We start from the raw sequence: 12,920 nt of genomic DNA on the forward strand, positions 1-12,920 counted from the left end.
TCAGCTGCTACCAACCAGAGCTGCGTTCTCTCGAGATGCTCTTTTCTTAAACACAGGTAAATCATTTTGTGTCTGGACTCTCTAAGAGAGGCAGCTGCCGGTAACTCCCTTCCTGGCCCTGTCACTGCGCCGCTGGGGATACTCGCAGGTCTGCAGAGTTCTGCGCACTCCTGGGCTACAACTTTGTTACTACAGCCCTGCAGCTCCTCTGCGGCTCTCCCCAGCTTCCACGAGGACCTCCCCAGCTTCTACCAGGTGCTGCCTCTTAAACTCTGCCTTGGGCTCCTGCCCAACCCTCCGAGCGTCTGCCCGAGAGCTCCTTGAATGGACCCGCGTGTCCTGGAGCCACTGAACTGCAGCTGGGCCGAGCAGCCAGCGGCAGGTCCTCTTTAGCAAACAGCCAGGCTTTTACATTTTCAAATATTTCCATCGCTATAACAAGCGTTAACGTAATTTATAGAAATAATAGAACTGAATGGCCAAAGCCTTTCTGCCCGAGCCGCCGGCTGCGCTGACGCGCGCGAGGCCACTCTGGCTCTGCCTTCCTCCCTCTTTACCTTGAGGGGGGGGACGCGTGGCACCGGGGCCCCCGCCGCAGGAAAGGACTGCGCCTGGGCCCGAAACACCTGGTGGTGCTGGCAGCTCTCCATCACGCGCGGCTTCTTCTCGGGAGTAGCGGCGAGAGCTGCTTCGCCACTCTCTGACTTCCTCTTGGGGGCTTCCACGCTGACTTCCATCTCTTCGTTTGCAGGGGGCTTCTTTTCCGGTGGTTCTGGAGTCGTCGCTGGACTTTTCACGTTTGCTACGACCTCACCTGCTTCGGGGCTCTTTGGTTTACTGGGGGCCAAAACTGAGGTACTGAGGGTCTCTTTCGCGAGCCCATCCTTCGCCACCGCGGGTTTTCTCTCTTCTTTGGGCGCCTGACTAACAGCAGTTGGTGGTTTCTCTCGACTGGACTCTCCTTGGAGTCTCTCTTTCACAGGGAGAGAACGGTCGCTGCCTTTCACCCCACACCCGCTTGGGGAAGCCGCGGCCTCCGCAGGTTTGGCTGGTTTCGCCTGCGCGTCCTCTCTTCTTTCCTCTCCTCCTTTTCTCATCGCTGGTGCTTCCTGGGCTGCTTGTGCTTTAGGCTCTAACGGAGACAGAACCTCCTCTTTGAGTGGTCCCAGCGAGGCCACCGTGCATTTTGGCTGCTCAGCTGCTGGATTTTCACTCTCCGGCTCGGCAGGGCTGGTGTTTGCTGTCAGTTTCTTGGACTCTTCAGGACTCAGTCCAGAACTATCAATAAAAACAGAATTTTGAATTTGTAAAACATTCTTGCAAAAAGCGTGCTATCCTTACGAAAACAGAGAGGATTCTCTGCTTGCCACACCCTAAATAAATACGTCCCACACACCTACTTGGACGCTATGACCTCTGAAAACCTGCAGTACTGTCAGGACCTCCATGTGAAACAGAACTTAATAGCAAAGTTTAAAACCAGCTCAATGAAATACACGGAACGGAGGGTGGATCCAAGTCCTCTCACCAGATACAGACTGTCCAGGCTGCGAACCAAATGAATTTGGCTACCGGTAAATATTCCCTTTATCAGCCACTGCAGTGGTATCCCTGCAGCACGCAACAGCCCCACCAGCTGCCCTGGCCTGTGGCTCCCAGGGTGACATTTGTGGTGAGGGACACTGCGAGGGTCCCGCCCTTTTCTCCAGAGGAACACAGCTCACGCCAGGACCAGGGACGGGCCCTTCGCTTAGGACCGACACTGCGGCCTTTCTCCAGCAGCAAAACGCCGCGAGGGTTCCCGTGGAATTCACCTGGCTTTGCTGTGAAAGAAATGAACAAGCCGGGATCCAATTCCCAGAGAGACGCCTGATTTATGATTAACTTCATCCACTCCTCTTAATGAAATAGCAAACTTGGGGTTTTTGTCCAACCATGAACCCATGAAACCACAGGATCGATTTCCACCAGACAAAGCCCTGGAAACTAAAGAGAACGGAGGTTCTGTTGTGTGTGTCACCTTGTGAGAGACGACGTGTAAAAACAGGCCTGTGAGAAAAATGGACTGAGAACAACAGCCTGAGCAAGAGATGAAGGATAGCGGGGGGAGTGGAGGCTTCCGAGCTGAGGAATGTCTCAAGCACTCGCAAGGAATGAAACTCCAGTGCCGGGGTGGGTGGTGGGGAGGTCGAAGCTGATGAGGCTGCCCCAGTGACACAGGAGGCAGCTGGAGGGGGGAGCCCTGTGGGGACAGGACGGTTCTGCTCTGGGGCACCTGGTCAAGTCTCAAGGGGCATCTGTCCGGTGAATGACCTTTGCTTCGTGATCCACGGAAGGTGTATTAAAGTGAACACCCTGGATATGCTAACGAAGACTAACAAGATCATGCTAATTACATCATCCCATGAAACACCTGACCCCTCCCCATCCACGGGATACGTAGGTGTGTGGGTCGACCTAGGGGACGGACCCAAGGAGAGGGGGTATAAATTGAGGGGGGGCAAGGAGAGGGGGGGTCGGAGAGTGAAGTGAAGAAGGCAGATGCCTCCTGGAACCCTCGCTGGCGGGATGGAGGAGCCCAGAGCAGTGATCTCTATTCCTCTGCTCCCTCCATCTCCCTCCTTTCCTTTTTCCCCTTCTCCTTCACTGCCGTTAAGCAACACAAGGCACACTGTATTGCTTGCCACAACTCGTTATATACTCAGCCAATTATCATGTATCCAATTAGTACATTGTGGGAAGTTAATAAATGTCTGGACTTTGAGACTTGTCTCACCGCTGTCCACTCCGTTGGGGATTTACAAATCTGAGTCACTTGTCTCCCTCCTCTGAGCAGGACCTGACACACCTCCACGCTGTCCCCTGTCCCCCGTAACCCTCAAGAACAGGGCGGTCACCTCTCACCCTCCAGCAGAGCCCCACGCGCGGTGACATCCCGGGTTTCAGCGCTGGGAAGGCCGGGGAAGTTGGCCGAGCAAAGCTCGTTGCTAAGGCCATGACCTCCCCCGTGTTCTCAGCCCGGTGACCCCCGTCCTCGGCACGGCAGCTGGCCCGTTGCATGTGCACACACCGCGGCCTCGGGCTCACTGCAACCCCCAGACTGTCAGAGTGACAGAAACAGGGCTTGAAATAACCCAAATGCTCCAGAGGGCTAAAACATCAGAGGTGAATGTGAGGAAAACTGGCTGACAGTCAAGGACAAGCATAGAAGCTAAGGGTCAGGATGCAGGATAAGAAATTCCTTAGTAGTTATTTCTATGCGTCTGTTTTCACGTTTCTTAGTTACTCGCACAGAAACCTGAAATCCTCTCCGTAGCCTGGAAGGATGGGAAAACCTTGAAGCAAAAAGAAATGCAGAATAAAAGACTCGCAGACTCGGGAGCTGAGCCAAATACGGGTCTGACTGAAGATGTGGGGAAACACCCAAGATTTTAGGGAGTGACGTAGAGTTCGCTCAACCACCACACACCCATGGATCGCCAGAATCCCGACACTGTCAGAACCCTCAGAGGGGACTGTCTCAAAGTCTCCTGGTAAAGAGTGGGGGAAGTTAAGATGTAAAGTCTGAAGGACACCCCCCTCCAAAGAAAAGACCACTACACTGGTTAAAGCATTAGAAGTCGTGAGGGCAAACACTCGGGCGTTTGTGCAGCTCCACAGCAGGGGGGTGAAGCCAGAGACCTTTTTCAGGTTTCAGGATGAAGGAGATGTAGCGTTTACTGACAGCAGGCTGCAGGTGCAGCAACAGGAACGTCTGCAGAGGCACTGAGGGATTCGAAACCAGCTGAATGTCTTACCTCTGACCATAGTAGCTCTCAAAAAAATGTTCCTTCCACAGCTCCACCTTCTTTTCCTTTTCTATTTCTTGCCGTATCCTCAGCTGCATTTCTGGTGTAAACTCACCTGTAAAATGCAATAAAGGGTATCTTCAGAAAAAGCCACAGAGAAAAGGAATGGGGATCGTGAGGGGAGCCCTCAGGAGCATCTCCTGAGCCGCCTGCTCCTCGCCCCTCGTTCCCCGTCGGCACCCGCTCTGGCTGCCGGGGGATGTTCATGTGAAACGGCGCTTGAATGCACCCAACCACCACACAAACGTGTGCGTAGTGCCAGGGCCTCAACAATGGGCCCCGAAACAAAGCTGACCTCTAGATGAACCTCACAACAAAACGCTATCCATTAGTATTATTTAGTTATTATTGTTATCCATTATTATTATTAATATCTGCTAAGTAGTAAAATCTGCACTACCATTAGCGTTAATTATTAGTATCTGATCATTAACGAAATACGTATGCTCACTAGTGAAAGATGTAGCTTAGACAAAACATAATCAGCAGTGAGGATGAAATGCTGAGAGAATGTATCCAACTGCCCTTGCTCAGCCTCCTTCAAGGCCGAGACCCCAAGTGTTTGGCCTTGTTAGAAACTCCCTTGGTTCTCCCCCCCGAGCCCTGGCCGGGCTTTGGGTGGAATCCAACAGGAGGATGAAACCAGATGTTTCCGCTCAAAACAAAGGTGCCAGCTATCCTGCCTTGCTGAGGTTTGGTGCAGAAGGCCGGACCTGCTTGCTCCGACTTTGGACGCCTCAGCTACGGGTGGACGCCTCGCGTGGGACTTCCCCCTTGCAGGGAGAGGGACTCCAAATCCTCGCTGACCCGGGGCTGCCAGCGCCTGCGGGTCTGGATACATGAGGGATCTTTCTTAATCACTGTTCTCCCCGTCGTGTAGCAATGATTGGGTGCATTGCCTTGCTTAACTGTATGTAGTAATAATTAAGTGTACTGTTCTGTATTTGTCTTACTGCTTATTTTCTGTAGTACTTGGTTATATCCTTTAGTTATTAACAGTAAAACCAGCCTGCTCTTTTCACTCTGGTGAGTTTAACTCACAGCCATCTTCTGAAGGGTCTGAGGTGTTCCCTACGTGGATGGCGAAGCAACACGGCACCTCGAAACGCAGGCCGTGGCTGGCTGGGGTGCAACAAAGGGCATCAAAGACGCCTTGCCCAGCACAAATGTCACAAAATATTTCTGGCAACGGTGCCGTTGTGTCGCAGGCGGGTGGGAAACAACCCCCACCCTCTCGCACCTTGGCAGCGCACGTTCCACGCGTGCCCGTGTCGCTGTTGGGATGAAACGTTTCCTAAAGCTGAGGCTGAGCCCTCCCCAGCACAGCTTTGAACCATTAAGGTTTGTAAGACTATGTCAGTATTTTAAGAGTTCATCATTAGGCAACATAAAGCTTGGCTTTGTGACACAACTGCAGCCACCGGACCTTGAGCCTCAAGGCTTCACTGGTTCTCACAGTTTATCTAGTTCACACCCCATTTTGTTTGTGGTCTTCAGCACTGGAGGAAAGTCCCTAGAATCAGATCTTTCCTGATGCTGCAGTTAGCAAACCCAGGGGATTCTTTAAAGAGATTAACAAAAATTGGATACTTCCATCACCGCGCACTTTGATTCTCAACAATTTTCTCCTGTCAAATAAGGGGATCGTAAGAAAAATCTTGCTGAGTTTGTTCTCCATGCAGTTATCACAATATATCCAAAGGAAACTAAGAGTGTGTCCCTTTTTGATACACTCTTATTAAATCAGGACAGGCATCTTTTTATTGCAGCAAGTACAGAGGGCCCAAACCAGAATCTCATCGACCTTCTTTTCTATTTTTGTATAAACTTGGTCAGGTCCCTTATAAATAGAGAGTCTGTTGCATCAGGAACAGCGCAACGTCTGCCTTCGCTCGCAGCCCTTTAGCACCAGGGGACAACGTTCATCCGTTTGAAACAGGCTCTGCTGTGGTGGTGAGTTCCTGGATTGTCAGCGCCGTGGCTACGCCACCTTTGTCTCCCAGCTGAAACATTTCAGCTAAAAGCATCGCTCTGCCTCAGCCCCAGCGACGCACAGTGAAAACCCTCCCCCAGGGCTGGAAGGGACCTCGGGAGGTCCCCAGCCCACCCCCCAGCGCGGAGCAGGGGCAGCTCGGCCTCCACCAGGTCGCTCGGGCTCTGGCCAGGCCGGTCTTGGAAACCTCCAAGCTCAGAGATGACAGAACCTCTCTGGGCCCCCCCACTGCTGGACTCTCCTCGTGGGGCAAAACTTTTCCTTCTATCCTGGCTGACTCGTGCCCGTTTTCTCTCGTCCTCCTGCCCTGCACCACTGGGACAAGCCTGGCTGTGGGTACAAGGGGGCTGCCGTGAGGTCACCCCTCCCCAGCCCAGAATCCCAGAATCATCTCGGTTGGAAAAGCCCCTGAAGCTCCTCCAGTCCAACCATGAACCTCACCCTGACCGTTCCCAACTCCACCACATCCCTCAGCGCTGGGTCAACCCGACTCTTCAACCCCTCCAGGGATGGGGACTCCCCCCCTGCCCTGGGCAGCCCATTCCAACGCCCAACAACCCCTTCTGCAAAGAAATCCTTCCTAAGAGCCAGTCTGACCCTGCCCTGGCGCAGCTTGAGGCCATTCCCTCTTGTCCTGGTGCTGGTTCCTTGGCTCAAGAGACTCATCCCCCCTCTCTGCACCCTCCTGTCAGGGAGTTGGAGAGGGCCATGAGGTCTCCCCTCAGCCTCCTCTTCTCCAGACTAAACCCCCCCAGTTCCCTCAGCCGCTCCCCATCAGACCTGTGCTCCAGACCCTGCACCAGCTCCGTTGCCCTTCTCTGGACACGCTCGAGCCATTCAATGGCTTTTTTGGAGTGAGGGGCCCCGTATCACTGCCAGGGGCTGCTCCCTCCCAGGGGCAGGATCAGGCCTGTCTTGGTCCCACCCTGCCCTTGCACACACTGACCAGTTCCCCTCAGTTTTGGGTCCACAAACACCCCCCGGTCACTGATAAAGGCCAATAGCACCGGTGCCTGGACAGGCCCCCGTAGTCTCCGCTTGTCACCAGCCTCCAGGCCCAAACCGCAACCCTGAACTTGACCACCTCACCCACTGCCCACCACCTGCCTGCCCCCACATCTAGACCCTCATGTCCCAGCATGGACACAAGTGGGGAGACAGTTAGCCCCTGCCCTGCCCTTGTTCACAAATTCAGTCATTTTTAATGCAGTTAAGCTATTCAGGCATGATCTACCCTTGGTAAAACCACATTATTTCCAATCACACGCCCAGAGATGTGCCCCACACGGCCTCACTCCACGCTGTTCCCAGTGACAACCCAGGCTGCCCAGGCCTGCACATGTCAAATAATCCTGTGGGTGACCCCAAACAGCATCGTTAGGAATCATCAGGACCTTGAAGAACAGCTGAAGGAAGCCCCACAGGACTGCTCTGCCCCACAGCGGCCTCACACTGCAGTACCTGAGCAGGGACACAGTCAGGGCTCAGCGAGAACATTGGGAGATCTCCAGGCTTCACCCTCACAGCCAGAAGTGTTATCGCTGCGGCACGTTCTGCAGCAGCTTTGCTCCAGTGAGAAAGTCTTTGCATAAACGTAGCTGCATCCTCCAGGTGTGCAGGCACGAGGGGACAAAAGGTCTGAGAAGCACTAAAGGGAAAACGCTAAATGATGGTGGCTAAAACTGGGGGTGGTTTTAATAATTAAACAGGTCAGACAGCTGAGGTCTGCGCCCTCCTGTTCACTGGCACAGATACACCCAGAACCTACAACATATAAAGGGCTATTCATCAGAATTGGATCCATTTTCTGGGGAAAAGCCTCTTAAGAGTCAATTCTCTGGGCATGAGTACATGATATTGCCACCTGGAAGGGAGTCGTGACTGGTGCTACCGTCTTAAGGGGACAGGCCGCAGGGTTCAGTTCTGCAGAGGAACCGTCCCTGCCCACGGGAGCCAGCGCACGTTGAAGGATGCGCTTTGATCAAATCACAGTTAAAGCACCTCCAAGTTCCAGATGCAAATGACCGTGGAAGGTGCAGGACTCCAGGAGATTAGTAAACAGCTGACTTTGTGTTAGATAAAAAACCTGATGGCTCGAAGGACTGACCGTACCAACCGTGGCCAGCGACTTCGCTACGACAAAGTGTGTTACTCTGGAATATAATTTACCTCCTCTACTGGGCTTAGCCGTGGGCTACATTTGGCTACCACAACTTGAGAATAACGCAGCTCTACTGTCATTTCAACAGGATTTTAAAACACATTTTTCCTTCTTTTCTCACCTCTTCCAAAGACTTGCTCATGTATCCACATGTTGAGTTCAAAAGCCCCATGACCTTGGCAGGACACAGTTCTAGGCTCGCGTTTGCTCTCATGGGCTCTAGGGACTACACCCATAGTAGTGTAGTGGTGACTTACACCTTGGAAGCCATTCCAGTGCTTCAGCTTCTCCAGAAAATCTCTCTTACCCACTCCCCAAACATTCACAACCGAAAGCCTTTCTAGTGTTTTGCCTCGGTGCCTGGGGAAGTTTTACCTTCTGACAACCTCTCCTTCCAGCCTTGGGCAGCTGAGGTGAAGAACTCGTTGTTGAGCGCGGAGCCACTCAGCTTCATCAAACCATCCGCCCCCACCTGGAACACAAGACACGGCAAAGAGCGTTAACGAGAGGGAGAGGCAAAGGCCACGCGGGATCTGAAAACAGAGCAAGAGTCCCAACATCGCCACGAATCTCTCTGGAATCTGCCTTTAACTCACTCGGAAGAAAACAAACAGCCGCCTTAAGGCTGTGCTTAGCCAAGCCTGGGATCTGGGAGGCTGTGGTAAACCTTCCTCACGCCCGCTTTAGGCCAATCCTCTACAGTCCTGCTGCTGCACAAATATACGTGAGCAGCAGTAGAGGTGGGAAGGAGAAGCAGAAGGAAAGAGAACAGCGCAGCCTCGGAAAGCTGCTTCAGGTGCCCCTTCCCCTGCAAAATGAACACACGGTATCACCCACACTACCATCCACAGCAGCAGCCCTGCTGCCTCTGGTGAACAGAGTGTCTGAGGAAAAGCAAAGACATAAAAGGTATCGTGTAAAAGTAACTTTGAGATGTATATAACCATAGTCAGGGATGCTTCAGGAAAAACAGGGTTAAATGAAGCTCAAAACCCATTCTACCATTGAAATACAGCTAAGGAAGAGGGCAGGCACACTGCAGAGCGGGACGTAAAGGAGAACACGTGGGGCTAACGTGGAACATAGCACGGTGGGAAACGGAACCAGGGTAAGCAAACACGTAGGAGGTTGGGGCTTTTGCTCTCTATCCCGCAGCAGTAAAGGTGGAATTTCTCTACCCGAAACACCAAAATACACGTATTGTTCAGTAAGTCGCAAAACCCTGCCCTGAGCAAAACTGCTGCGCTTCTGTTTCTTGTGTAAATAATAAATCAGAACAAACAAGCCAAATCTGACTGCGAAACGTAGGATACGGCTGGTGACAGCGGGAGAGCTGGGCAGCAACGCCCAGGAGCGCAGGATTTGGGCAACACAGCTTCTCCTGAGGCAGCATTTGTGGTGCAGGTGGTTGAAGTGATGGAAGTGACCTCATCGAAGGTTTTGTAGGTGAGATTTAGAGATTTTTAGTTACGCAGTAACTGGGTTAGTTAGCAGTAGTCCAATGCCTTCACCTCTTCTCCCGTTCCCTACGACAAACCCTGGCATTTTATAGAGTGTGTGGGGTGGGCTGCTCTAGGAGATCTACTATGGTGAAATGTAGAATCTGTCCTCTCAGGAGCCAAGCAATATTATTTAGTTAGCCAAAATTTGGTCTCAGCCAAATTCTAATGCAATTTAAGGACAATTAAACTTAAAAGTCAGGACAGAGATGTCTTCCCATCTGCTGTGAGGCTCTTGCCAGTGAACTCCAGCTGCAAGCTCCATCACATCATATTTTGACACATACCTAATTATGACAAAGGCCACAGGACTTATAAAACAATTCCTGCAAATATTTATTGGATCAGCCTTGGACCAACAAGTCCCCAATGAATGCTGATTGGAGATTAGCATTTATGAGCCAGCATAAAATGTTAGAACCCCTCCTAACTCCAAAAGAACACTATCAGCTCAGCAAAGCAGAGCACGGGGCAGCTGCCAGAGCCATGGGCTTTGTGAACACCTGGTGAGAATCAGGAGAGCAGCACAGCTCTGAAGATGGATTTCACTTCACTAAACATGGGTGTTTGTGCTAGAAGTGTCTGTGTCTAAGCTGCTGTCCCTTCACGGCTCACGGTGATCAGGTCGAGCCAGTGCAGGAAGGGGAGAACGTGGTTCATCACGTCCTGAAGTGGAGACCTGTATTGGGTCACAGGCTCTCGATTCTACCAACTGGATTTCCACCCTCTGTAGGAGGAGCTCAGAGTACCCAGAGACTCCTGAGAGGCAGCTGAGGTGTGTAAACACCTCACCTCAACACCACGCAGAAAAGTGTCTTAAAGGGACTTGTGGGTCTGAGCCAGGACATGCACAAGATTTCACAGAATCACCTTGATCTTGAAGCTCCTCTAGTCCAACCATGAACCTCACCCTGACCATTCCCAACTCCACCACATCCCTCAGCGCTGGGTCAACCCGACTCTTCAACCCCTCCAGGGATGGGGACTCCCCCCCTGCCCTGGGCAGCCCATTCCAACGCCCAACAACCCCTTCTGCAAAGAAATACTTCCTAAGAGCCAGTCTGACCCTGCCCTGGCGCAGCTTGAGGCCATTCCCTCTTGGCCTGGCGCTGGTTCCTTGGCTCAAGAGACTCATCCCCCCTCTCTGCACCCTCCTTTCAGGGAGTTGGAGAGGGCCATGAGGTCTCCCCTCAGCCTCCTCTTCTCCAGACTAAACCCCCCCAGTTCCCTCAGCCGCTCCCCATCAGACCTGTGCTCCAGACCCTGCACCAGCTCCGTTGCCCTTCTCTGGACACGCTCGAGTCATTCAATGGCCTTTTTGGAGTGAGGGGCCCAAAACTGAACCCACTCATCGAGGGGCGGCCTCACCAGTGCTGAGCCCAGGGGTCAGATCCCTTCCCTGTCCCTGCTGGCCACGCTAGTGCTGATACAAGCCAGGATGCCACTGGCCTTCTTGGCCAAGGGTCATGAGACCCTCCCCTCGAGCAGATGAAGCAGACAAAAGACAGTACTGGGCTCTCTAGTCTGAATTCCACCTGGAGATGCTCCCTGCTGCCCGCTGAGCCCCCTGCTTCCCCCCCCTGCAGCAGCCACCACCTACCTGCCTGTCCACCTCCGGCAGCAGCAGCAGCAGGCGCTGCTGGCACTCCGGGGGCAGCACCGAGAACGTGTGCTTGTTGATCAGCGCCCGCAGGTTTGTGTTCACCAGGATGGAGTCGGGAGTTTCCACATCGATTTCAGCACACTTGGTTCTCTTCAGCTGCCCTGCAACGAACCACAAAGACCTACGTAACATCTCACCTAAGAGAGGATTAAAGGCTCCTTTGGAGTTCACGCTACCGGAGGTTTTCAAAATGCCACCTCAGCGATCCATTTCACGACTCAAAAGATACGTTTTACTTTTGCACATACAGTTAAAAACAAAATGTGGGAAGTCCTTTCCAGCACAGAAAATTTCCATACCTGATATACTGCAGCCTGCATCAGTTCATCTAACTTTTGTAGGGATCCTGACTAGCTGGGGACGGGCAAGGAGTCTTTTCCAGGAGGGTTTCTAGAACTGCTCTTAGCCACATCAATTTTCTGTTTTAAGCCTCCAGTTAAGGGCACTTTGTTCCTCAGGATTTCTTCTTGGACTTTCCTACTTTGTTCTCAGCAAACGCATTTCAGAAAAATTCATCAGCTCGTTGTGCTTGCGTAGAAACCCCAACACTAGACAAAGCCTACAAGCGAGTTACTACACACTTTCCTCTTTCCTTTGCTGTGTTTGAAAGCTCAGCATTAACTCTTACGCTACAGCCAGTGTCATGTATGTGCTGCAAATCCAGAGGAGAAGGAAGGAAGCATGTGCACGGGGCACTCTGTTTCCTTTGGACGCATCCACCGGCTCTTACTGGGAAAACACTGTGGAGCAGTTTGCTAACAACTGGCTACGTGAGAAAGGGCACAGCACCGAGGAACTGCTGACAACGGCGACGTGATGGGAGAATACCGAAAAGTATCAAAGAAGAACAAAGAACAGAAGCAGGACTATGTAGAAGGCCTTGCAGAAATCATAAGGGGAGAGATTGGTATTTAACCTTAGCAACCAATGTATCTAACCTTAGCAACCTATAAGGAGCTTGCTTTTTGCAATATGTATGAACTAATTATTGTGGATATAAAAGCAGTGTGAGTACTAATAAAGTTGAGCCTTTGTGCATTAAATGATGGCTGGGCTCCCTCTGCGTTCTTTCAACAAATGGTGACCGCGACGTGATACGTGCCAAAGGACGTATCAGGCACCACGAAGGATAAAGACCAGAGAAGGTTGTTCAGGTCCTTAAGCAGCGAGGACGGCGAAAGGCGACTAAAAAGGCCCGCGCCCAGGGTGTCATAAGCGGTGAGCCCTGCTGATACGTGCTGCCGAGACCTGGAAAGGCTGCAACGGAAAAATTAAGGTATGGACAGGCAAGCAGCATATGATTTATTTGCATCCTGGCTGACACAATGCCGGGTTGAGGGCATAGATGTAAAAAAGGATCTTCAGGGGCTTTTAGCTTATGGGGTAGAGCAAGGTTGTTTTATTAATCCACATACAGTTCATGAGTTATCGGAATGGAGAAAATTTGGAGATAAGTTATGGGAATTAACATTGAATGATGATAAGACAGCAAAAAAGTTGGGAAAGTTATGGAGGGTGGTTCATAATGAATTGCTAAGGTATCAGGCTGAAAAAAGAGCTGCACAGGGCGCAATTGCGGCAAAAGAGAAAAACACCAGATATGGGGAGGAGGAAACTAAGTGGCCATTACCGCCTACGTTTCGTGAGCTTGTTTTACCACCTTTACGTTCCGAAGAGACGGGACAGGAAAGCTCAGAACGAGTTCTCCCTACCGCTCCCCTCGCTTCTGCCCTGAGTAGCCCTGACGCGTCCAGCC

General features: G+C 51.9%; 1 protein-coding gene and 1 long non-coding RNA gene across 10 annotated transcripts in view; one reads left to right on the forward strand and one right to left on the reverse strand.

Moving 5' to 3' along the window:
* Positions 1-916, forward strand: part of LOC141940399 (uncharacterized) — a 28,044-nt gene extending 27,128 nt beyond the window's left edge. For all 3 annotated transcript variants that reach the window (XR_012627976.1, XR_012627975.1, XR_012627977.1), the window contains exon 6: positions 752-916. This is a non-coding gene — a long non-coding RNA (uncharacterized LOC141940399). The remainder of the gene's footprint in view (positions 1-751) is intronic.
* The window catches only part of ASXL2 (ASXL transcriptional regulator 2), a 141,440-nt gene that overhangs the window by 11,497 nt on the left and 117,023 nt on the right, over positions 1-12,920 (reverse strand). For all 7 annotated transcript variants that reach the window (XM_074861205.1, XM_074861198.1, XM_074861200.1 and 4 more), the window contains 4 exons: positions 11,102-11,265; positions 8,378-8,474; positions 3,798-3,903; positions 558-1,278 (listed from right to left, as the gene is read on the reverse strand). In XM_074861205.1, coding sequence (XP_074717306.1) covers positions 558-1,278; positions 3,798-3,903; positions 8,378-8,474; positions 11,102-11,265 — 1,088 coding nt within the window. The remainder of the gene's footprint in view (positions 1-557; positions 1,279-3,797; positions 3,904-8,377; positions 8,475-11,101; positions 11,266-12,920) is intronic.

Source organism: Strix uralensis, chromosome 3 (assembly GCF_047716275.1).
Source record: "Strix uralensis isolate ZFMK-TIS-50842 chromosome 3, bStrUra1, whole genome shotgun sequence".
NCBI classification, from domain to species: Eukaryota; Metazoa; Chordata; class Aves; order Strigiformes; family Strigidae; genus Strix; species Strix uralensis.